The sequence below is a fragment of the Carassius carassius genome, chromosome 22 (assembly GCF_963082965.1).
Source record: "Carassius carassius chromosome 22, fCarCar2.1, whole genome shotgun sequence".
Lineage (NCBI taxonomy): Eukaryota > Metazoa > Chordata > Actinopteri > Cypriniformes > Cyprinidae > Carassius > Carassius carassius.
Window position 1 is genome coordinate 8,556,613 of NC_081776.1, and position 25,532 is coordinate 8,582,144.

General features: G+C 37.9%; 1 protein-coding gene across 10 annotated transcripts in view; it reads right to left on the bottom strand.

Moving 5' to 3' along the window:
• The window catches only part of LOC132098865 (glutamate receptor-interacting protein 1-like), a 244,194-nt gene that overhangs the window by 118,820 nt on the left and 99,842 nt on the right, over positions 1-25,532 (bottom strand). For 3 of the 10 annotated variants that reach the window (XM_059505112.1, XM_059505103.1, XM_059505101.1), the window contains exon 1: positions 16,156-16,409. The exons of 2 other annotated variants lie outside the window; for them this stretch is intronic. In XM_059505112.1, coding sequence (XP_059361095.1) covers positions 16,156-16,288 — 133 coding nt within the window. In that variant the 5' untranslated portion in view covers positions 16,289-16,409. Of the gene's footprint in view, positions 1-16,155; positions 16,411-25,532 lie in introns of those variants that run through there. 5 more of the 10 variants (XM_059505107.1, XM_059505100.1, XM_059505102.1 and 2 more) reach the window with 4 other exon arrangements.

Sequence of the window (25,532 nt, forward strand, 5' to 3'; positions counted from 1 at the left end):
CAGACTCAAAAACACAGAGAACATAAAGATGAGATGACAAGCTCCATAATGTTTTGCATTATATTCCTCAAAGGAGGTGCAGGCTTCTTTTTGACAGTCTGGATGAGTAAAGTTCAGAGAATGCAATATCCTGTCTTGTGGAGCAAACAATTGTGAAAAATACATCTATGTTCCTTGCCGCTGTCGCCTCTGGCTTGCTTAGTTGGGGTCACTTCATCTACAGCGATATCGTTGACTTGATTGCAAATAAATGCACAGACACTATTTAACTGAACAGAGATGACATCACTGAATTCAATGATGAACTGCCTTTAACTATCATTTTGCATTATTGACACACTGTTTTCCTAATGAATGTTGTACAGTTGCTTTGACGCAATGTATTTTGTTTAAAGCGCTATATAAATAAAGGTGATTTGAACTTGACTGTAAATCATGAATCTCTCAGATGCATCTGCACAGCACATTTTAGTCTTAAAGTGCAGCTCAAATCAGTGAGACCTCGTCTCAAATGTTCTGGCAACATCAGCTTGCTGCTTCGGGGTAAGATTAAGAACAATGCCAGAAAACTGATCTAATATCAGCTGTAATAACTGACAAGTCCACAGGTAGTATGAGGCACTTCTTGCAGGTGAAAGCATTTGACCAGGCTTTAGATAATTTATATGTCTTCAGAGAGAAAATTCATTTTCACAAACGCTACGTATATAACATAAACACAACTGCACATTACATATGAACTTATCACAAAAAGTAAATAAAAAATAAATAAATTCACAAAAAAAAAATATACATATATATATATATATATATATATATATATATATACACACACATATATATATATATATACATATATATATATACATACATATATATATATACATATATACATATATATATATATATATATACATACAATGGCTGTTTTCCTGAAGCATGTATAGCTGTAGGAACAGAACTCTTACTTTAACTAGAGGTTTGTCCTTGACTCGACTGTCTTTGAAACCTCAGTGTGTCTGACTAGGCATTTAACATCACAATGTGTGTCTCCTCTGCAAATCAATGGAAAGAAATTACAAGGTGCTTGCACAAAACCCCACCACTGCAAGGACACAGCCGAGGCTTCATTCACAATCCCACATGCACCTTCACGTTTGTGTTTGGTCAGCAGGAAAACGTCCTTTAACGACACTAATGATAATTAATGAAAATATTTAATGGCAATAAAACTGTCTGTGATAATTAACTTAGGTGTGGAAATTAACAATTAACTTCCTGCTCCTAGCCTCTGGCATGCGCCACCAAATGCAACGATCTTTAAACCCACCGAATGGGACTTACATTCTTAACCTCTTAATATCAAGGGATTACCACAAAAGTTCGTAGTAAAGAGGAAATTATGAAGTGATTTGAAGTGGCTTGCCGCTGAAAAATATTTACAGTAATTTGAAAAGACTACAGAGGAAATATGCCACATTAATGGCCAAAAACACATTATTTGATTCTTCCTGGAAAAAAAAAATCAAATCCATTAGGAAGAAACAAGCAAAGTGGACCAATACTGTAGGGCTGTGCAATTAATTGAAAAAACGGTTCGATTTCGGCCTCCAACGATCAAGAAAAAACAATCAAGATAAAACGATTATTGTGCCCCAGCGATGTGCTTTCGTTTTTCCATAAAAGCCCAATTTCCCGTGCAAATCAGTAAAATCATGTTACATGACATTTGCATAATGGGACATGCTTTATTTATAAAAGTAGCTATATTTATTCATGTTTTTAAAAGCGTGAAAGAGAACTTTCACTGCTCCTCAGAAAGAGATATGCGCTTAGAGACGGAACAACACGGACATGTAATGTCACCTTTTAGCTCAAGGTACGCGCCTAAACGGTCAAATACACGCAAAAATGTGTCAAAATGCTGTGCTTAGTGATTATTCATGTATACCTTCGTCGGTCATGTAATAAATGAACGTAAAGAGTTGAGAATCAAAATACGTGTGTTACGGTAATTTGGATCCGTGCGGCTCTTAAAGTAACAGCGGGCTATTTTCCTGCTGCGACTGTGTGTTTATTAATCAAACAACAAAAGACAAATCTATAAATCACACACTGCTCTTGATTGAAGGACTTTTATAGCTTTAAGAAACAAAAAAAGTGTAATTCTTACAGTGAAGACTGCGGTTTTATTTTACATTTGATTATTAATTTCTGTAGTAAGCTGTAAACTGCTTGAGACTTGCATAAAATAAACATTAAAGCACAGTTAGTTTCATTTCTATCTTTTTTTCTATTGTATTTATCCTTTGCTTTTTATTACTGACAGTTTAATTATTTTCAATAATTTTCAATAATTTTGTGGACTTTTTGTTTGAAATTCCGCTGGTCTCTACAATGTAGATGTCATAGCAACCTTATTTACAGAAAATACATCTTTGATATGTATCACTTTCTTTGAAATAAATCACACATATAAAGTTTTGGTCATATGGCCCCTTCATAATCGTGTTAAATAATCGTGATTACAATATTTACCGAAATAATCGTGATTATGATTTGTGTCATAATCGAGCAGCCCTACAATACTGTAGACCTTGTAAATGCAATGTGACAGTGGGAGGAAAGAAATCAACAACATAAAGTGAGGGCCCTTGTTTTTATCCAGGCCCACCATAGTAACATATTTCAACTTTAAAGCATGCCAGTCTGTGCCAGCTTGCCAACACAGCAAACTCAGTAACTCTCCGTCACTGCAATGCACCTCCAAATGCTAATCGAAGAAATGATTGATTCTGATTAGGGGCGTTCAATAATGCAAACGCAATTAATCTCTCTCCTTTACAGCAATCACTATGATTCGGCTCACGACAAGTGTATGAGGTAGAGGCAGACTGGGTGCTCAAAACTGGCAGGAAGCATTGGCACGAGAACTATTGTTGATCTGGCAGCCAATGTCACAAATCTCAAGCAGAAAGATCAGATCATTTAGGAGTATTTTTCTTGTATGCCATGAAAAACAGTTTCAGTCAACACTAAACATTGAGGAAAGGCAAATAACATATAGTGTGGGTAGAAAAGCAGTCATAGTCTATAACAAGGGGAACGCAAAGTTTCCAAAACGCAGCCGCCATCCATCAAGAACAGTTTGTGAAGCAGATAAGAGGACGTTATTCCCAAAATTCACTCGTATAGAGGCTATGTTGTCGTTAATTTGTCTTAATCTGCTCACATACACACACACCGCTCACAATATTTGCCTGTGCTGTGAAAGAACAATGTGGCAATATGCAATCTGGAAGATTGGAAGAATATTCGCACTGCAAACAAGCCAAGAATATGTTTTTTTTTCATCTTAAAACAGTTAGAAACAGTTATGCATATTTATTTAGCACTCTACTTAATAGTGCAATGGCTTAATTTGAGAAAAATACAAATTATAGGAGATCAACCAGGCATGCATGTCAGAGGACTGGTTCCCACATTCTACGGCTAAGAATTGTTGCCGGTTGGATGGACTAATTTTTTGGCAGTGATAAATTTTTCTTCCCGCCGTTGAAAGGGTGATGCCACTCAAGTTTTCAGTCACCAGAGAAATATAGTAATGGGTGGGATGGATACACTTGGTAAATACAAAGTGAGCCTTCCCATAATAAAGCAATGGTTTGTAACTCCCACACAGTAAGTGGAAACATCAATAATTGGCTGCTGTTGAATGCGTTTTGTTCATTAATTTGTGTATTCCGAGATCCGTACATGGTGTGGATAGTGCACAACAGAAATTGAGTACTGGAAGTGCTTAAGAATCCCTAAAACTACAGATAAATAATGCATGAGATGATCCACACAACACATTTAAATCTTGTCGGTCATAAACTCTATATCGAGAATCTAGAAATTTGTATCATATCTCCTCACGACCAGGGAGAGTGGGACATTTTTCTGCAACTTTCATGTCAAATAATGGTGTCCTTATTTGGACAATCCCATCATAGTGACCTGGGATTAAATGGCTTGATTTTGGGCTTAATGTTGATGGGTTTATAGATCACTTTTTATGGAGACTGAACTAACAACCTTCTAGTTGCCATGAGTATCAACCACTGTGGTTTATATTTGCTTTGAAAATATAATATTTAGAACAGTTAGAATGGCAGCAGATATTACAATAAATGTATGCAATTTACACACACACTCATTTATTTTGTTTTACACACATTTATATTTATTTGATACCATTGCTGGGGAACTGGAGATCCATTCTCTTATATTTTCCCTTCCCAGTAACATTATTAGGCAATAGGAGATGAAGAAAAAGTCCTAATTGAAAGAATGACACAAAGATGTCAATATATTCAGAGCTTCTAAGTGCATTCTGGGTATTGTAGTCCTGCCAGCTGCATGTGCTGAGAAATAGGCCTGTATTGAATTGGGTTATGATTCATCCACCCAGGATTCAAGCTTTCATCTGCAGAAAATAATAACTCTGTAAACTTGTCTCCCTGGTTTCATAGTCGATATGAAATATGCACATTGCACAAGCTGTCACATTTAAAAGCTCCCCCATAAATACACACTTTGCAGCCATTAACCCTTTAACCAATCCAGTTCCGACATCCATTCTTCCATTGCAAAATAATTTATTTGAAAACTGGGATGCATCCAGGATCACTGTGGTTTTAAAAGCAGTATAAGTAGCTACAGACAATAGATGAACACACACACACACACACACACTGTCCTGTTAAAAAACTCACACTATTACATAAAGCGCAGTGAAGCTTCTAATTCCAATCACTTGATATCTCGTTTGGACCAAGCCCAGCTTTCTCATGAGTCTGATTTACAGCTGCTCTGTCCTACACGTTTCCACAGTGGAATAGTAAGGAAGAAAAGCATAACTTTAGGACTCAACAATAAGGATAGTTCACTAGTCAAGGGGCAGTGTGCAAAGGTTTCGTGCCAGTTGACAGAACCATTAGAGAGACAGAGAGAAAAAAAAAACGTATTGTTGAGCCCTGAATTCACTAAGCACTTCTGATAGCAGTGGCATTATACAGCCCATCTGTAACTGCTCTAGGCACATGACAACAATGGCTTTTCAGAATTGTATTAGAGCGAAAGGAGTTTTTCTTTTTTTACTCACAAGTGCCAAAATCTCCTCAAGCCTCCTCTTTTGGTTGTCTGTTAAACTCCTTCCTTTCTTAACAAAGGGATGTGATTTTCAGACATGGAAGTGGGGTTACAGGCTGCCGATGGGGGACGGCAGGCAATTCTCGTAAGAAGTCAGAGCACTCACCCAAAGTGCAATAGCAATGAAATGCAATGCTTCCAAGCACATTGAGCCACCAAGATGAGACATAACTGGTGCATTAAAGGACACTGTGAAACTGCTTAAACATGGAGGACTTAGTGTGTATGTGAGAGAGAGATATAAAGAACTTGCTACCTACTGTACTGTATACAGCTGCTTTCTAAAATGGCATTATAACCATCATGGAACGCTACGCATAGGAAGTAACATGCATTAGCTAATGACATGATACACTAATAAGCACAAAAATACAGCACACTAATACCATATAAAGAGTTAAATCAACTTTAAATGACACTGACTGATTCTATATAGATTTGCATCATCTGCAAGTTGAACCCTACATTGGACAAGCTGTTTGAATGATGGATGGCTAATATTTTTTTGATATTGAATTACTGCATATGTGAATTCCACATTTCTCTAGCCTCCTCCACTACCTTGCATTAGTTTTTTACTGAGCCTGTTGCATTACATTCTGAGTTTGTCTTCTCTTTAAATGAAGTTTTGGTGGGCATATGAGAGAGGGTTAAACTGACAATGCAAGATATATCTGTATCATATCGATTACTGGCTGATATTTTAGATATTTAAACATTTATTTTTTGCATGCTAATATTTAATTGCAATATTTAAATTACACATTTAACTGGATGCAATTGCCTTAATCTAATATTTAAATGTAAAAAACACTAAGAATTTAATACATTTTATAATGCAATTATTCTTATTCTTATTCTTATAAGTTCAATTGCATAGCTGAAGTTTGCAAGACATTTTTATCCTTCTAGATTGTCATTCTTAATACACTTTCCTTTTGAAATCTTAATTCTCAAGGCCCCAAAATGTTCATTCCCATAGATATGGGAATTTAAAAGCAGCTCCGTGTTGAATTTTAGCCATTTTCATTGTTAAAAAAACAAATATGGCTCACTTTGCAAACAGCTGATAGTACATTTAAAGAGGAATGTCTGAAGAATAGATCAAGTTTGAACTAGAAATGTATCTTGTTTCCTAATATCAAAAGAACTGTCATTTTGACCCCCCTCTACAAAACAGTCAATCACTCAGTCAATATACATCCGAGACTGTCGAGACATTTAATATTTTGGCTTTCATCACTATATATGTTTGTCTTTATACAGATTTTTTTTTTGGCGACCTTTCACTGAGTTGACACAGAAAAACCCAATAGAGACTGAAGTTGGGAAAACTTTGAAGCATTGATTGCATGGCCTGCTCAGATCAGACTAAAGACTGATTTAGCGTGTAAACGGCACATAATACAGGAATAGATATTAGCATAGCAGCACTGTGCCTCACCACAATGAGATGTTATCACAACAAAGAAAGAATACCGCAGAGACTCGCTCCCCTTGTGCTAACATAGCCCCAAGAATCAGTTTATGGGCTACTTTACAATGCCAATGTAACTCCTGATGACAAAGCTTAGCAGTCGTAATGAGGGGGAAAACGTCAACTGCTTCACGTTAAACGACATTTGCAGTGCTCAGACAAAAGAACTCAAGGATTCTCATTTATTCTATGTCATAAGGGTTTGACCTGCCAGTTATTGCAATAAATCACCTCAAAGCCACTGAATAACAGTAGTCAAAACTAGGGATGTAACGGTATGAAAAATTTTTATCACAATTATAGTGACCTAAATTATCACGGTTATCAGTTTTATGACGGTATTGTTAAAATGTGCTGGAGATGTTCAAAATGTACCGAAACAAAAATCGCTTCAACAAAATCAACAAACAAAAAATGATGTCCATTTTTGGCCAGACAGAAACTGCACACAGGCTGAATGTAAATATAAGTCTCTGTAAATCCACACACTGACAGCAGGTGGCGCTTAAGGAAAAGCTGAATTTCAGCTGTTTCCCGTTAAAACCGTGAATTAGTTCATTGATATATATTGTTTTGTATAAGTCCCTTAGCACTCTTTCAAAACCTCCCAGCTATTCCGCCCTGTTTTCACTCAAAACTAAACTACTCTGCATGCTGTGCACACATGAGACTGTTACTGAAAACTGTGCTTTATGCTGGACATTATTTATTTATCATGAGTTGTTCGAATTGCGGTAATCTAATACGGTTTTACTGATAATTAAAATATGAAACAGTACTAACCGTGGGGAATTTTATCATGATATATCGTCAAACCGGTATTCGTTACATCCCTAGTCAAAACATAATAGTCAAAGTTAAGAAACTGAACAGAGAAAATGATTAACAACAAGGCCTTTTGCTCAAGCAAGCTTGAATACATCATGTATTTTTTGTGCTTATTTGAGTAAAATATATTGCATTGTAAGCTTAGCAACATGGTAAATGCCTCAGTAAACTGTATTATGGGCATCAGTAAACAATAGAGGAGTCTCTTGTAGGGCTGTGCAAAAAATCAAATGTGATTTTCATGCTCATTTCATCAGTAAAGACACTCCTGTAGTTAGAAGTATATCTCCAGCACGTACGTTCAGATCAGGGTTGCCAGGTTATCACAACAAATCCTGCCAATTTGCTTCTCAAAACTAGTCCAAAACTAGCCCAATCACGTTTCCAGGAGATTCCCCAATAAAAATTGCTTCCCGGGGTTAAAATATAAGTTTTTTGGCAGGGTTGCCTTGGTAAAATTCGCATTTTAGGGGCTAAATATCACGTTATTGGGATTGGGGTTGCTTCAAACCGCGGACATGAAAAACAACCGCAGACTTGGCAATACTGGTTCAGGTGGAGCAGCATTTACTACACAGAGCCGTAGTCTATCGACAACTAACACAAAATCGCTTTCAAAATCGACAAAGAATCGTCTGCGATTTTAAAATCGATTTTGTGTAGATTGTCAGTGAATTACGGCTCTGTGTAGTAAATGCCAACCAGTGTTGCCAAGTCTGCGGTTGTTCTTCATGTACGCAGGTCAAAGCAACAATACCAATAACGTGATATTTAGCCCCTAAAATGCTAATTTTATCAAGGATACCCTGCCAAAACACTTATATTTTAACCCCGGGAAGCTAATTTTATTGGGGAACCTCCTGGAAACGCGATTGGGCTAATTTTGGACTAGTTTTGAGAAGCAACTGGGCAGGATTTGTTGTGAAAACCTGGCAACCTTGTATAATATACTTATAATTACAGGAGCGTCTTTACTGATGAGATGCACATGAAAATCGCATTCGATTTTTTTGCACAGCCCTAGTCTCTGGTACACTTTATGTGAAGTACAGTGCATTTGAGTAACAGAGAGTTGTTGTTGCCCATGTCAAGTGTTTCAAATCAGTTTTTTATGAGGGTCCATTTTGGTTTAGGTGCTAACTTACATTTTGGAACAGGGCTGAAAGTCTCATATGCAAATAAGCCTTTAATATCTGCTCTTCAGCTGTTGTAGTCAGTCATCTCATCACAAGTTTACATAAAACCCTTCTCTGCAGAGCACCACAAACTAAAGCACAAATACAAACAGTGCTCTAGCTTTGAGGAAGCACTGTAATATTTAGTAAACAGCAGCAAGTATCAGAGAAAGAGGTACACGGACACAAACTCCCACATGCACATAAACTGGCAGGTGTAACTCTGGCACAAGCTTCGTTGCTGAAGGGGTCGAGAATTCAGACACTTCCTTCCCCAGAAAAATTGTTATTAAAACATACCTACACTGTTCCTGAAGCCTCATGTGCAATTCTATTGCTCTTTTTCTCCTTTTCTCTATTCTTCACTTTCGGTCTTTTTCAAATATCAGCCTTTGCTAAAAGCAAGCTTATGTACCACTGTAGTTATGCACTGATTAATCATATTAGGGGAGGTTTTGAGATGCTTTGTGTTTGTTGTGGAACTGTTATAAATCAATTATATTCTGCAAATGCAGTCTGCAACAGACATCCAATAGAATGGCTAACAGACCAAAAGTGCTGACGCTGGTGTGATGTAGGGTGACACAAATGATTAAACTAAAAGCAAACAATTTTATCAGGCAGTACTCAAGTTGCAATTTGAACAAATGTGGGTGTCTAAGGAAAGAGGCCTTGAGAGCTTATAAATCAACACGAGAGGTCTATATATATAATTATTCAGCATTATTGTTTAAAACAAGTTATTTAAATTAATTCTGCAGAGATGTGCTGCCATACTCATCACGTACAGTAAAACCCTGCATCAAAATCAACACAGAAACCATTCAAGTTGATGGATAGAGAAATAGTGACAAGCAAAAACTCGAACCATGCTGTATGCACAGGCCTTTGGACCCTGATCTTATCAGAGCTGGTGGATGAGAATGGTGAAATCAGAGAAATGGAGGTAGAAAGAGATGGAAATAAAAGAGGAGTTTGATCAAGCGAAAGGGAATGCAACAGTGGAAGACAGAGGGAGTGTATCTTTCCAGGCATCCCAGCTACAGGCAGAATGGACCATTAGGAGGGTCCAGCCGCAGCGCTTGATGATGAAAGCTGTGATAGAATGTGCATAGCCATTTCAAGTGCTGAATAGGATGCCATAATCATGGATCCTAGTTACATGTCCCTTATCTAACCAGACCACGGCCCCTCTAGGACATTGTCATCAAGACCACTCTTAAATTTAACTACAATATATATAGTAGCATGAAAATTAAATATCGGAGCAAATATTTGTCAAATGTTTAAGAGCAGTAGAATGAATAGCATTTTTGTACAAATTCCTATAAATATCCTATTCCTATTTTAGGTATTTGAAAATAACAGAGACATTTTTTTTATAAAAATACAAATTATTTAGTAATATACAATAAAAGGTCATGTGCCTTAAACGAGTAAAAGTACTAAATGGTGACACTTATCCTTATTATGCGATTAATGCAGTTCATATAAACAGAAGACTCTCATTGGTAACCTTAATAATGTGATTGTTCTCATAATTAGAACCACCATGATCATCATAAAACATGTTGAGTACTGCCATTTTGCACTATAGAGGCATGTAAACAAAACATTTTAGACTTTTTTTTTAGAGAGATTTTTGCCCTCTTTTTATCACCCAAAAAGCAAGTAATCAGCAATGTTTTGCATATATCACTGGATTTTAGCAAAATGATGTTTGAATCCATGGAATTTCAGTAGATTATAGCCGTTTAATTTACATATTGCATGTAAAGAGAGAAAAAAAATGCAAATAACTAATATAATTAGAAATATTCCAGCAAATATAAAAATAAATTGCTAGTGCTTTATACACACACTAAATCCAGAACAAGATTTATTTATTTTTGTTACTTTTTTTGCTGCAAGCCGAGATGCACTAACAGAAGGTAAATTGAACAATAACATGATAGTTTATCTGACAGTAATAAGGAGGAAGAATTCTCACGGGGGCTTTGCCGTCTGCAGTGGAGAGTGCTGTGATCGCTGGGGTTAAGATGTCATTACCAGATGAGCAGTTAATATTGCTGTTGTTTACTCGGCTAACTCGAAAATGTCAGTCCAAGTGACAAATAGTGCTGTCCCCATCAATTCAAAGAATAAATAATAAAAAAAATTTAAAAAAGGTTTCCATGACTTTAGAGGCCTGGCACACGTTAAACTCAACCAGAGATAAGTGCGATACTCACGGAGAACGCTTAATGCATTCCTTAATGGCTCTTACACAACACATCAGAATTCATCATGCCTCTTTGATGCTGAAGGCTCCATCGCATGCAGAGAAAAGGAGGAGATAATAGGTTACGCTTTTGCTTTCAGCGAGGACATTTCCAGCGGGAGGATGAGGTGGCCTTACAGTACACAGTGTAAGGAGGAAATATTAAGCCCACTGTAAATGGAGAAGTGCAGTGACATGATGTGACAGGCCGAGTGTAATGGGACAGTCTGAAGTTTGATGGCAAAAAAAGAGCAGCATTTATCAGTTGAGGATGAAGGCATTAAAAACAGGGTAGCTACAATTTCCAGTGCAAGCCACTTTCCTCAAAAACAAAGAGAAAAGGTCATGATGAACAAGGGATATGTCCTAATAAGGACAAATTAGGTGGTGTGAGTCTGACTAGAGCTCATTGAAGGCACTGTGTGCCATGCTAAAACTAACTTAAAGGGTTAATAAGTCCAAAACTGAAAGTTATGCCATCATTTATTCAGTCTCATTCTAACACAAACCTGTTTAGCTTTTCTGTGGAACACAAAAAGAAAAAATCTGAAGAATATCCCATAATGAATGTCAATGAGGATCATAATATAATAATCTTATATATAAATATGTATAATTTTATGACATTTTTATTTAAAATTATGTGTGCTACCCTCCAAGTCTGCTCTGCAGTAATATGATAGCTTAGTGTGTGGAATTTCAGTGGGCTTTTATTCATTGTGAGTCACAGAGTCAGTGAAAACTGGATCAGTTCGATATCTGAACAAATCATTCAAGGCTGCGCTTCAAAAAAAGCATAAACCTAAGTAGATTGTAGAAACTACTGGCACCCAGTCTCTACAGTCTACACTGGCATGCAATGCTTTAGGTAAAGCAGCCCTTATTGGTATAGAACTGGACTATTCAAAACTCATTCAAAAGACTTAAAGTGAACTGAGTGGATGGCCAAGATGCTTGTGTTCTAAATACATAAATAAAAGATAAATAAGTTTATCAAAAGATGACCATGACTAGCTGTGACCTGATTCAGTGCAAGGACAAACAGTGCAAAGTGGCTAATGAAAGTGTAGAAGGATATCCATTAAGCAGTGATCAAAACACCAAGAGAATAGTGTCTATCTTGCAATTGAAAAAACAGAAACACAATAATAGATAAATCTAGAAAGTGTGCCAAGTACTACCATCTCATTTTATCCCAAATTAAAATGATGAGACAGTATCCTCATGCTATTCAGCAGAAGGCCTTAGGTAACTATCTCTTCTTGGCATAATTGATAATGTGTAGAGATCAGCTGACTGTGAACGGTGAATGGGAGGAGAGATGATTGTGGAGGGACCATCAGGCTTCATTATCACCTACTAACTGTGAGCAGCTCGTTAGCAACTGCAGGCCTAAAACAGCTGCCGCTGAGCAACAGACGTGCCCCATAACCATATATCAAGAATCTCTGCCATCTTTCCAGAAGGATTTTGAGAGTGTTATGGTTGGATGTTAATTTGTGTCTGCTTAAATGTGTCTTTGGAAACCAAAATCATGTGACACAACTCATTAAGTGGTTGGAACATTAGACAACATTGCATTTAGACACACACACAGTTATGGTTTAGTTTGTTCAGAGTGAAAGATCTTCTGTTGGCTTTCATTAGATAAAAAAATGGGTTTTCGATTATAGTTTGGACAAAACAAATTAACATTTTATCAGAGGGAAACATTTAGTTTCACTTTAACAGTCAAAATGAAGACATTTGGCATGCATTTATGTTCCCTTCAGGGTTTCATGTGACCTACTAGAGGAATCTTTGCTTTGATATGAGGCAGATCCTTGATTTAGTTCCCAGCTCCTTTGAGATGTCTCTTAGAAGTGCTGCCACTTTGTTTTTTAGCAAACAAACACATTATGTCGTAGCAGTCTTGGTGGCTGTTTTGATGAATCCATGAAAAAAACCTGTAAATCGCACTTGAGGGATTCCTCTTTACCAGGCAAAAGGTGGTATTTGTCACTTCAGTCTATATTATTAATAACACAATATTCCCATGACAACTATTTTGCACATACAGTGTCATATTGCTATAATTAACCTTTGACTAGTTACTTACTTATTTTTCTTGACTAGAGAAAAAAAAACACTTTAGGTGACTAGGGATGACGCGATGTCTCTTAAATTGCATAAAATACAAAATGCCGTCAAAAAAGACAGGGTGATTTTAAAGTCAACACAAAAGATCTTTTCAATCATTTTTCTAGATAATACACTGTTTTAAACTAAATAAAATTAATAAATAAATAAATGTACTAACACAGGGTAGGATTTTATCCTTTGAGAAATGACTGAATCTGGAAAAGTAGTCAATACATGACATCTTTGGCAGGGAGCGTCTAAAAAATTAAAAAGGGGTTGGTGCCACTTCAGAGGCAGATCAAAAAAATTTTTTTTACACAGAATTGTATAATTTGATGGCAATATAGTTTGTATAGTTTTCTGACAGTAAACAGGGTAAATTAATATTGTCATGAAGTCATGTTGACTTTAACTGGTGCTCAGCTGCATTTCAAAACAACTGGAACTGCACTAATACTTTAATCTACTCCTGTGAACAAGAGAAAAACAAACAAGCAAAATGGATGCTGGGCATTAGGTTTCTGGGAACCTCACAGCAGGGAAAGGCCACTTGCCCTGAGCTAAAAGGAGGCAGCTAATGTTTCATTTAGGGAGTCTCTCCACAAGAGGAATAGTCAGCATTTAAAGCAGTATTTTATAAACTATTATTTAATGGAAAACATAAGTTTGCAGAGGAAAGATTTTTTTGCAAAAAGTACAACCATTTGTAAGTGAATAGATAAGTAAAAATTTCAATTTCACAAAAAGCTGCAAATGGAGAAACTAAATGGAAAGAGGGGTTGAGCCTCCCAGACTACCTTCATAGTCAGCGTTGGGACTGACAACTGTCTTTACTAACATGTGACTTTCGAACTGGAACAGCTACACATCACAGTTTAGCCTAAAAACCTGAATATGAGTCCTACAAATAAAATTTTAGGCAAATTGTGTATAAAAATTGATTTAGCCAATGACAGTACTGTCATCCATAGGAATATTTCCACTGTAAATAAAAGAAAGTACACATCACTGGGTCACTTCCACCAAAATGTCTCTATGCTACTCTTTGTTATGGAGATATGATCCACTTATCAAAATCTAGTCCTCCCCCAAGTGTGGGTCCTACAGTGAGCCCAGCAGTGACAGTGGGCCACATGATGGAGAATTTGATAAATGAACGAGAATGGGCACACTAAAACCTGACTGTTAATTATACATGAGGAAGAAGGAAGAAATGATGAAGAGAGAGGCAGAAGTGAAACGAGGGACCCAATCAAATCGAAGGGGGGTGTGGTTGGGCTCAGGGAACCCACGTGTGACATTTCCAGGCTTTTGCTACAGATTAATTAGCAGTTGATCCCTTTGTGCACACTAAGCTGCCATTACATTTTAAAAGTAGCATTGCTAGCTCAAAGTCTAATTACATTTAACACACACCTGAGCCATAAACCCAAACAGAAAATGTAAGTGACATCTCTATATTTGCCACTAATCTAAAAATATTCCAAACTGCATTTATCCCTCAATTCAACTGAATGACTCAGTTAGACTCCAGCTGGGCCAATTATGTGTCTAATTCTATGCTTCGCATAGAGTGCTTTCGCTACTGCATATCAAAGTGAACACCTGACATTTAAAATCACACTAAAAAGAAAGAAACCATTTAGGGAATAGGTTGCAGCATTTAGCTGACATCACAATCATAACAACTCGCTGATAAAAAACAATTTAATTTCATTAACATCTCCCTGCAAAAACCAAACCAAAGCAAATGTGGGAATGAAACATGGCTTCAGTCAAACAATTAATTCCACCAGTCATTCTCAATTCAAGCTAACAATGTTTGAGAACACTGCAGCTCTGCAGGTTTAAATTCGGGTTGTTCGTGCAAATCAGCGCTTTCATGCATGACAGTGATGACTACATCACTATTGCTAATGGTGATGAGTGAGTATCTTGGGCAACGGTTTGTCTGGCTTGCATGCCTCCACTGATTCAGCACTGTAGAAATTCCTGACATATATTGAAAAACTGAAGCTATACTTGAAAATACACTCAAACACACTTTTTTTCTATCACGTTGGAGATTATCCATTCACTTCATACATATAAAGGGCATATAAAATTCTCAGTTATCTAAATACACAACAATGCAACAGACAACAACAACAACAAAGCATTGCTAACACCTGCTTTCACCCACTTTTAGATTGTCCATCTTTCACCAGGAATGCCATAGAATGAGGATTACAGGACTCCCGGCCCTCTTCCCTGTCATTACCCATTTAGCCCTGAGGGAATCTCATGAACGGGAACCTGCAAACTTTTCAAACAGGTAGGAGAGTGCAAAGGGATCACAATGCCAACTATCATTCTGTATATAGGAAAACAAATGTTAGCACAATGCTGGAAGAACAATGGCAGAATGTGCGTAGTGTGAATGGAAGAGATGCTGCATAATAAACAAAGGTAAAACAAAACATGCTGGTCAGAGCTTGCATTTTAGAAACCTAGCACTACAGCTACCTGAGACTGCTATGCCGTTGAAAATAATGCCCTGTCTCTCTCTCTCTCTCTCTCTCTCTTTCTCACACACACACACACACACACACACACACACACACACACACACACACACACACACACACACACACACAGGCACACAGGCACACACTCAAACTTATCACCTGCAATTAAAGGGCAGTGTGCTATCCAAACACACCAAGTAGCAGCAGCTTAGCAGTATACACCAGAATGGCCATAAATGTTCACTTTAGTGTGCATTTAATGGCCAAGGCAGCATTAAAAACTCTAAATCAATAGAAACAAATGGTGACCGACTGACACCATCCATCAGGCAAAGGTAATGGGGAAAAAACACTCCCATGTTCTTATATACACAATCGCACTGACAAGGAACCTCAACTGCTGCACACTAAAGTCCATCCAGGAGTGTACGGTCTGCAGATAAACCATTAATTCATCCCTCAAACATGAGTTGCTCATGATGTCTGCCCTTGGCTAGTGATTTATGCAATAGTAAAACAATGACAGATACCCAAGCTCCAATCCCCCTCCCCACTTTATCCCTCCCTTTCCAGCCAGCTAGCAGGAGCACTTACGGTGCAGGTGCTCGGAAGCATAGTAATAGACGTCCTCATAACCCTCATGATAATCCTCTTCTGGACGGTACTTTTTTCCCTTGCGTCTCCTGGACCTCCGTATCTGCTTGACAAAGCCAAGGAATCGATCCATGCCTGCCCACCGCGTGCAGTCCCACTGATACAGACGCAGACCGCTGCACTCAGCCAGCGTGCGTGTGTGAAGGTGTGCGTTCTGTTACACAAAGAGCACAGCTCCAAAAGATCTCAGAGAGAAAAAGAGAAAGAGCGAGGGAGAGGAGGAGGGGTATGGAGGTGCGGGGGGAAGCAGCGGATAGCAGTCAGCTGGAGAGGATGGGTCAAATATCAGTCTTCTCCCGTGCACCCATCTCCTTTAAGAAATCTGTGTGTAGAGGAGTCCTCAGCCATACAGCTAAATGGGTCTTTGTGCATACGTGCATGCACGTGTATGTAAGGAAGAGTGTGCACAGGGCAAGAGCAAGAGAGAGAGAGTGACAGAAAGAAGAGAAGGGCGGGGGGAAAACACACAGGAAAGTGAGAAAGACATGAAGTTCAAAGGAACCGGCAGCAAGGTGAGGAATCCTTGGGCTATGCCTGTCTCATTCCAGATTGGGAATGGGGCGGGGATTTTGTCTTGCTTTAAAATAAGCATGAGTGTTTATTGGTATAAGAATGAACAAAGCAACAATGCACCAGAGGGGTGTGGATGGAAACAAATGTGATAATTCCACAAGATGCACTGTGGTCAAATGTAGCTGGCGTGGCACTGACAAAAAGCTGAGAGGATAACAGGACTCTCTAATTCACCGCCAACGCTAGCCTAGCCAACCGGTTCTGCCTGGATCAGCAGCTAATAGCATTAATGGGACTAGAGGACTTGTTAATTGAGGCTCTGGACAACAATGGCACCCACGAGTGTGTAAGTAACCCATTCATTCAGAAGGGGAGTGTGCCACTTCACCCAAGGGCAATAACAGAACTCCCAAGACTCCTAAGACCTGATTCCCATTGTGCAGATGGCATACTACTGCCTTGACATTGGGAAAATTGTCATTGTTTGTTCCAACCTCCCTGTACTTTTCTTCCCAGTAGTGGAGATGGAGAATCTAATCAAAAACACCCTCTTATTCTTCACCCTATGGAATCACCCCATTTATCTCATTGTGATTGGGTGACTGAGCTAGACCACTGTGGTCTAAAACACATAATCAGAGAATTAAATATTTTGCAGAAGGCAGACTCATCATATGTGTCTTTTTCCGTGGTGTTGAGCCTGTTCTTTGTGGGACAAAGCGGGGGGGCTTTCTTTGTCTGAGGTTTGTCTCACGCACAAGCACGTAGTAGGAGATTAAATTCCACCCCCTCTGGATTATATTTGATATCGTTATTTAGCAGCAGTGGCCACGTTTTCACACGTTAAGGATTACATATGTATTATTTGGTTTGTCTCTGTGGTTCTGGTGGGAGGGAGAGAAAGTAGAAAAAGAGGGTCAGATCAGAGCAATCATCTAGCGGCAAACGTGGTCTTGACATAAATACGAGCTTGTTTTTTTAAGTTTTATTATTATTATAATTATTAATTCTACTACTATGCTTTTTTATTATCACATTAAATTGACAGCTCATTTACAGCTATACTGGAGCATGCTGCATGATTCTCAAAAACACTGAAGAAACAGACTTTTTAGGAGATGCTGTCAAAAATCATTTCAGCAATCAGAATAAAGTTAATAAAAAATAGGATATAAACTTCCCATCAAATAAGACATTGCCTCTCTGATTGTCTACTGATAAACAAACACAGGCTATCTCATCAGGGAATGGTGCATCCTGGGAATTCACAGCTCCCACAATTTGAAGACCCAGACTTGTTTACCCAATCTGTCCTGCCACCTGAGGCAATCAATGCACATTCAACAGATTCATCATTGTTCAAGGAAATACAAAAATACAGATGTAATCCAGCTAGCGGGTGAGGCTTTAATTAGCTATGTGGTCGCAGTACCTGTAATTAGACATCCTGCGTCCTCAGCAGAAGACTCAGGGCAGCTGCTCTTTGCAAAACTGCAGAACAGAGGTAGTATTCTCTAGCAGGGGCATATGAATCAGCATGAGGAGTGTTCATTTACAAAATAATTCTTGTCTTTATTAGAGATGTGAAATTCACAATGCAGTAACTATTATTATTCAGGAGGTAAGTGCATTGTAATTAAGACTATGACTAGGAGATGATATAATTAGGACTAATTCACTATATCTCATAATATTCCATCTGGTACTTTGGAGTATGAGCTGTAATGTGAAGCATCAAGGAGTAATAATGTTGTGATGGTTTGCGCTTGTATGTTATGAGAATTGTGGCAGTGTTCCAGTTGTTGGTCTCCCCTGAGATTGTTTTCAGATAAATCACTGCAGTAAACCCAACTTTAAACACTAAGCCTGAGCCAAGCTCTTAGCGTCTCTGCAAATAGTCAGAGCTAAGCATATGCTGCAGTCACCCTGTCTCCTGTCCAGCTCGCAAACCTAAAATATAAGCTTGTGTCTTATTTCTTCTTTGGCTCAATGTATGGGACATGCTGTGGTAGGTGCAGAGCTGCCATGGGAGTCATTTATAATGACTGCATGATGACTTCTCTTAAAGAAACAGTTCACCCACAAACAAAAATCACATTTTATTTTTTTTACTCACATTCATGAATGTGCCAAACAAAGCTGTGTCTGATTTGTGAAATAATCAATCTTTTGAAACAGAATAAAATGGTTTAAGTTCACAAAAAAAAATAAAAAAAATAAAATCAAAGTGAACAGTCTTATCTAATTTGTAAATATTTTCTTAAGAGATCTTTTTAAAGAATGGGTTGATTCATTTAAAAAAATGGTCTGAATGAACTTCAACTCACTAAATGTTAGTCTGTTCATCATACAAAGCTTTCAATTGGCTCCTGAAGATCTTAAAATAATGTGTGTTCCTTTTCATCCCTTGTATGGTGTTATTACGGACCAATTCCTCATTCCGTTATGTCATACGAAAACAGAGAGGTCTCGGCAGTCTTTACATGTGAGTAAATAATGACATTGTTTTCATTGTTAAAATGTAATTTCTTCAGCAGTAAAATGCAGAATGAAAGAAAGATTGAAAGTGTATGTGTGTGTGTGTGTATTTTTGTGCAATTCAGGCAGAATTTCTTAAAATCCTCACTTGTGCATCCATTTGAGCATGAACTGCCTGAGGCTTTTTCTGGGACCAGGGCTGTGTCAGTTTGTTTCAATATGGTAGCTCCTCTTTGGAAGCAAGTCTATTGCCTGGGTAGAAAAAAGGCTATCCAGACACTACATCAGCCATGAGTAAAAGCTTCAGACAGTTGAAACAGCCTCACAGTGGAGGCAGGAGGATGCTGACAGGTTAAACAGGCGTTTTCACAGTTATTTGAACTGAGGCATTGAGAAGTCATGCAGGATTGCTTAGTCAAGTGTTTCACACCTTCACAAACCAACCAACCCACACAGACGTAAATTTGGCCTTCTTGAATGTTTTGCCCTCTTTCCCAGTGCCCACAGTCTCCCTCTCATGGTTGAATAAAGCTCTCCCTTTACTAATTTATCACATCTGCAAGGTCTACATTTGTTCTGCCCTTAGCAAGTTCCACAAGGAAGGTCTATTTTAATACCTTCTGCAGTAAACTCTTCCTCATTCCAGCAGTTCTGCTCAGAGTGAAAAAAACAACACTGGACCTGATGACTGGCACTTGGTAGGTAGTAGATCCAAGGTTCCATCCTCACAAGAAGGATGACCTTTGCCCATTAGCAAGGTATTTAACTCAGTTGTCAAAGCAAACTTCATGAAAGTCATGGAAACAATTTTGAGGAAACAAATTCTGCACTACTTCTACAGGACGGTAACAGACGATATAAATCAGTTATCATTCAGAGCAACATGGCGTCTCTGAAATCAGCCTGAAGCAGTTGTAAATCTGTATGAATGTTCCTCTTCCAGTCTCAGTTTAGAATATCTCTGCTATAACTCTGAAAACTTCCATTATTATAGGCCTGATGTACTGTTATTACAAGAACAGCAGCATTTTAGAGTGCAAGTCTAAGCACGGATCAGCTAATAGAAGGGTTCAAAGGTCAGGTCTAAATTCTCTCCAAGATGTGAAACATTCCAAGACTTTCATTGACGCTGACATTTTACCTTAGTAAGTACTTAATCCTTGCGAAAGTTCCTTTCCGAGCCTCACGTCAATGTGAGATTAGGGAGAACCTCACAATGTTTGATTCTTTTGGGTCGAGATGGTGGGGAGACCTAGAGGTGTTTTGCCATCAAAATAAGCTTACCAAATATCTGACTGAAGGGAGCTATCACATACCTGTTCACGAATGTAGATAAGAAGCTTGTAAACACTGTCAGAATGACAGGAATAGAGACGGAGAGTCAGAGTGCAGGGAAGACAACAGGATGTAAAGTATGCATCTTTAAGCATCGCACTGCTGTCAAATAAGGGCAGAAGAAAGATTGAAGGATTTGTTGTCACTAGCCTTAAAAAAAAAGCAGTGGGCAGAAAAAACCTGTGACCTTCCAAACTTCTAGTGGGAGTTCTCTAGCACTATTCGAGTAAAGGGTTGAAAATATCCTTAAATCATTTAAATTCAACTGTGGGTCTCCCCTTTTCATGCATGCAAGGTTGAATCCACAATCAAGTTAATTATGAATTAGAGCACCGAAAGTAACTACAGTATGCATGGGAAGTAATAATTGTAGATAGCTAATTTTGTACTTTATAAATAGGTTCAACTCAACTTCTTGTGTTTTACTTGTTTCAAACTGGCAATTATGTAGTGAAACAGGACTTTTGACAGTGAACATGAAATAAAAGCTAATAAATCAATATCAAATGTAAATCCAAATTAAATCCTGTCGATAGTTTGTGAATCGAATCAGAAAATCAATGACGATAAAAGGAGAGACTGGTCAAATATATATCAAATATATATCATATATCAAATATGCCTGGAGAGACTGAGCGAGCCATCAAATACAGTAAACAGCGTTGGCTGCATTTCACAGTGTGAATCCTTTTATTAATAGCAGTCATGTGAGGCGTTCACGGCAAAAACTTATTTTAAAGTTGAATGTGGAAAAGAAGCTGAGAGTGAGAACGCAGATGGTGACGACTCTGAATAAAACATGAGGGGAGAGTGACGCAGACTGCTAAAAATCACATTCGGATCAGAACACAGATTCAACATGTCACAAACAGCATTTCCAAAAGCAAAGACGTCAGGTGAAAGTGTCCAAATCCTGCTTTGGACATCTCGGTTGACCCAGGTTGACCTTAGGGCCTCAGACGCCATATTTATCCCCTGAAGCAGTCAACCATTTCAACTGCCAGTATTGTGCTATAACTGTGAGCGTGTGTACTTCTATAACACGTCCTGTTGGCACTCACATTCCCTAGGCTCCCTATGTGTCATTCCTGACAGAGGGAGAAATCTTCTGGCAGGCTTGACAGACATGTCCACATTATTAATGTACGTGCCATGACTTCAGATGGTTTTGATTGCTTTCCTCAAGCCTGACACTGACAACACAAAATTCAGCACGTTATTTGGCACTTTTAATGGCTAATAAAATAAGCAGCCATTCCTATTTTTTTTGAAGAGTCAGTCTTAAAGGGTCTTTTAGAAATCAACCTCAGATAGCATCTTAACTTACATTTAAGGCACAAAAGGTCTACAAAACAGTGAGACTTGTCACAAATGTCTTGTAACAACTTTGAAAATAGACAATTAAAAATTGTGCAATTGAACAAACATTTTTTTCAGCCCCTAACACGATAAATGTAAACAATTAAGGTAAACAGAGATGTTTGTGATTCTGAGCATTATCATTTAAATTGACCGATTTTTAGCAAAATCCTCTTGAGGAACCTTCTGTATGACAGATGATTCTGTACAATGCTTGACTGAATAAATACGCTCGCCGTTGTTCAGTAGCTAACATGGAGCATACTCCAAGTGCTTTGCAACAGGCAGAGGCATATGATTAACTATGTTTCATTGTGCATGAAGCCTCCTCAAGCTCTCTTGGAAAGACTCCACTTGTCAAAAGTTGATAGTAAACATTTCCTTCCAATCATAGGACGTAAACATTGTGCCTGAACTGTCATTATGGTCCAAACTTAGATACCTTTTTCGTAGGCCACGTCTCAAATGAGATTTGTGAGGCTCTCAGACAGTCTACATTTCTGAAAGGTGAACAAATGTGCCTGGAAAAACCATTTTTTGGGTACTGTGTCGCAGACAAATAAACTATAGCCATAAATGATAGATTATATTTGAATGTTATGACCACTAACTTGGATCATAAAGTTCTACATAATTGTGATTCCAAATAAAGTAAAAAAAAATTTTTAAAGTAAATTTGGGCATCTCAACAATTCACAGAACTAAAAATTATTTATGAAGACATTTAAAAGTTTTATTAATTAACAAATGTAAGAAAAAATTAGCATGCATAATTAAGCATCCAATACCATCCAAATGAAAAAAATAATTTTTCGATTAAAAAAACCCAAAATAAAAACACGTCATACTTTTGCTAGTGGTGTCTCTCTTCTAAATGGCTATGGAGGAGAATGCAAAAGTCTAGACAATGGCCTGCTTTTTTCAGACAACACTACTTCTGTAAAAGCATCTCATGACTTATATATAAACCCAGCACAGATGGTACTATCTCTCCCTTGGGAAAGATACTGTCATCTCGAAGACATTACGTCTTCACGTGGCACACTGGTTTTGTATCGTGTGGAATGTCTTTGTGACGCGATGCCCTGTAGGCCACTAGTTTCATCTGCCGCAGTAAACACAATCATTCCTCTGTCTGATGAGCATGCCATCAACACGATCTCTCTACGGGTGTTGCGCCAATATATTGATTCGACATAACCTGCTTAATGGAGTGTGATGCAGCTCAAGCGCCACTGGGGAGTAAGAAAAATTACAAGCACCTCAGATGTCTCTTGATTTTATTTATTTATTTATATTTAAATTAAAACCACATAGATATGATTAATTTAATCTGCTTTTTTCTCAAACCCAAGATGTTCATTCTGAATATATAGAATATAAAGTGACTCTGCTGCAGGCATCTGCTATGGTGTGAAGAGGGAAAGATAACACCTCTGCTGCTGGTGGGTCTAAAAATACATGCTCATGATCATAGACCTCTTGATAGTTCAATTTATTGTACCACATACTTGTAGATGAATATGCAGATACACAGGGCCCTAGAGAGTTAAAACCAGTGTGAACATATCATGAAGTGAGTGTTTTAAACAGGTAAACAACCTGCGGGGGGAAATTTGTACGTATTGCTTTCCTCCATGGAAAACACAATGAAAAAAAAACCACCACTGTCTCAGTACATTCAATGAAACTGATTGGAGTCCAGTGTTGCTTTGGACCCCACTGACTTTCATTGTAAGGACAAAAAACATATTTTTTTGGATTTAGGGAGTTTAATTATCAAGTCATGTCACAAAACAATTCTACAAACATCTTAATGAGTTAGAATCCTGGCCGAGGTTTCTTGAAAACCAAAAAGAAAGGAAACGCTGACTTAGTTTGGTCATTACCTCATTTTTGAATAATAGAGCTGCAATTGGTTATTGTTTTAACTGCCCTAGGTGTTTATTAAAACACCATTTGTTGGGTTTGAGCACCCTAGGGCACTTGAAGGAAAATTTCAACATATAATAAGTTAAAAACTAATTATGCTAACGAGGGTTATTTAAGAATAAATTGCACCCATTTATTCATCTAATTCACTGAAGGAATTCATTCAGTAATTCAACATGGTTAACGGCTCAAATACACTCAAAATCAGCCCTGATTCTGAAAGGAATTTGTTTTGGATACAGAAAATGTGGCGTATATGGCATACTTCACTGGGACTGTTCAAGATCACAATCAGTGTGTTCTGTTTGTGTGGCTGTGTATATAGTTCTGCGCGGGTTGTGAACAAAAGGGAACTTTCTTTGCTTTAAACTTGGGATAGCAATCTCACTTTCAATACAATTTAAACAATCCTATTAACCACAGCCGAGAAAAGCTGTTCTTTCAATCAATTAAGTTGCAGGGAGCTGATCAAAGACATCTTCCTAGATTTAGCATGCTAGTGGACGTTCCATATATGTCAGTTCTGTCTTTGAATTAGAACTGACCAGACTTTCAACAAGTTCAGATCAGGTGCACTGACCGTGAAAAACGGCATGCATGATTGACTTGGCAGTCCTGTGGATCCAACAGGAAAATATTAGCCAAATGCACACACTCTCAGCATGCTAAAAGCTAAAATCAAATCAAATTTGATCCTAATCCTTTTTAAGACATGAAATGCACCAACTGATATGAGGTGAACACTGTGTCTACCAGTCTGAAGAATAGTCATTTTACACCAAACTGTGATAGTAATCCCAAGACAGGAGTCTCTCTGAGTTTTGCTGAACAGCTTATAATAGGCTGTTTAATGACAGATTCAACTGTGACATGTTGCAGAGTGGCAACATGCTCATTTCCAGTATGCAACCAAGACTTTAACGGGATAGTTCACCCAAAAATGACAATTGTGTCATCATTTACTTATCCTCATGTTACCATTGCTGGTAATCAAAAAGTTGGTGGTTCCCATTGCCTTCCATAGATGGAAAAGAAATACTACGGAAGTCAATAGGAACCACCAATTGTTTGATTACCAGCAATCTTGAAAATATCTTCTTTTATGTTCAACATAGGAAAGCAACTCATACAGGTTTGACACGACATGAGGGTTGGTAAATGATGACAGAATTTTCATTTTTGGGAGAACTATCCCCTTTAAGGCATATTTCTGTAATATACCATAATTAAACCCACCCTGTGAAAACTAGCTGCAGTCTCCCCTACAACATATGATAATTTAAAAGTACATGTAGTATGACTTTCGCCACAATAGTGTCCCTATTATAGGTTGCTTTGAGAAAAAAAATCCTTACTACACCCCCTTTATCATAGAGCCAAGCAGTAAATGGCCACTTACAATGAGAGCCAACCTTGTAAACATTAATGGTGACTGGCTCAGAGAGACATTGATAACATTCACTAGATGAATAATTTCTTGCCAGCTACTAATGTACCTAGTATGCAAATACAAAAGAGATCCATTGCTGGACAGAACCAACCAAAAATTACAGAGACCTCTACACACTCAGACTCGAGAGCTCCAAACAAGTCTGATTCTCATTTTATAAAATTGCTGCAAGGACATTATAACAGTCACAATCAAACAGTCGTCCTGTTGGTGAGCAATATAACGAGATAACCTTGAGATCCTCGAAGAC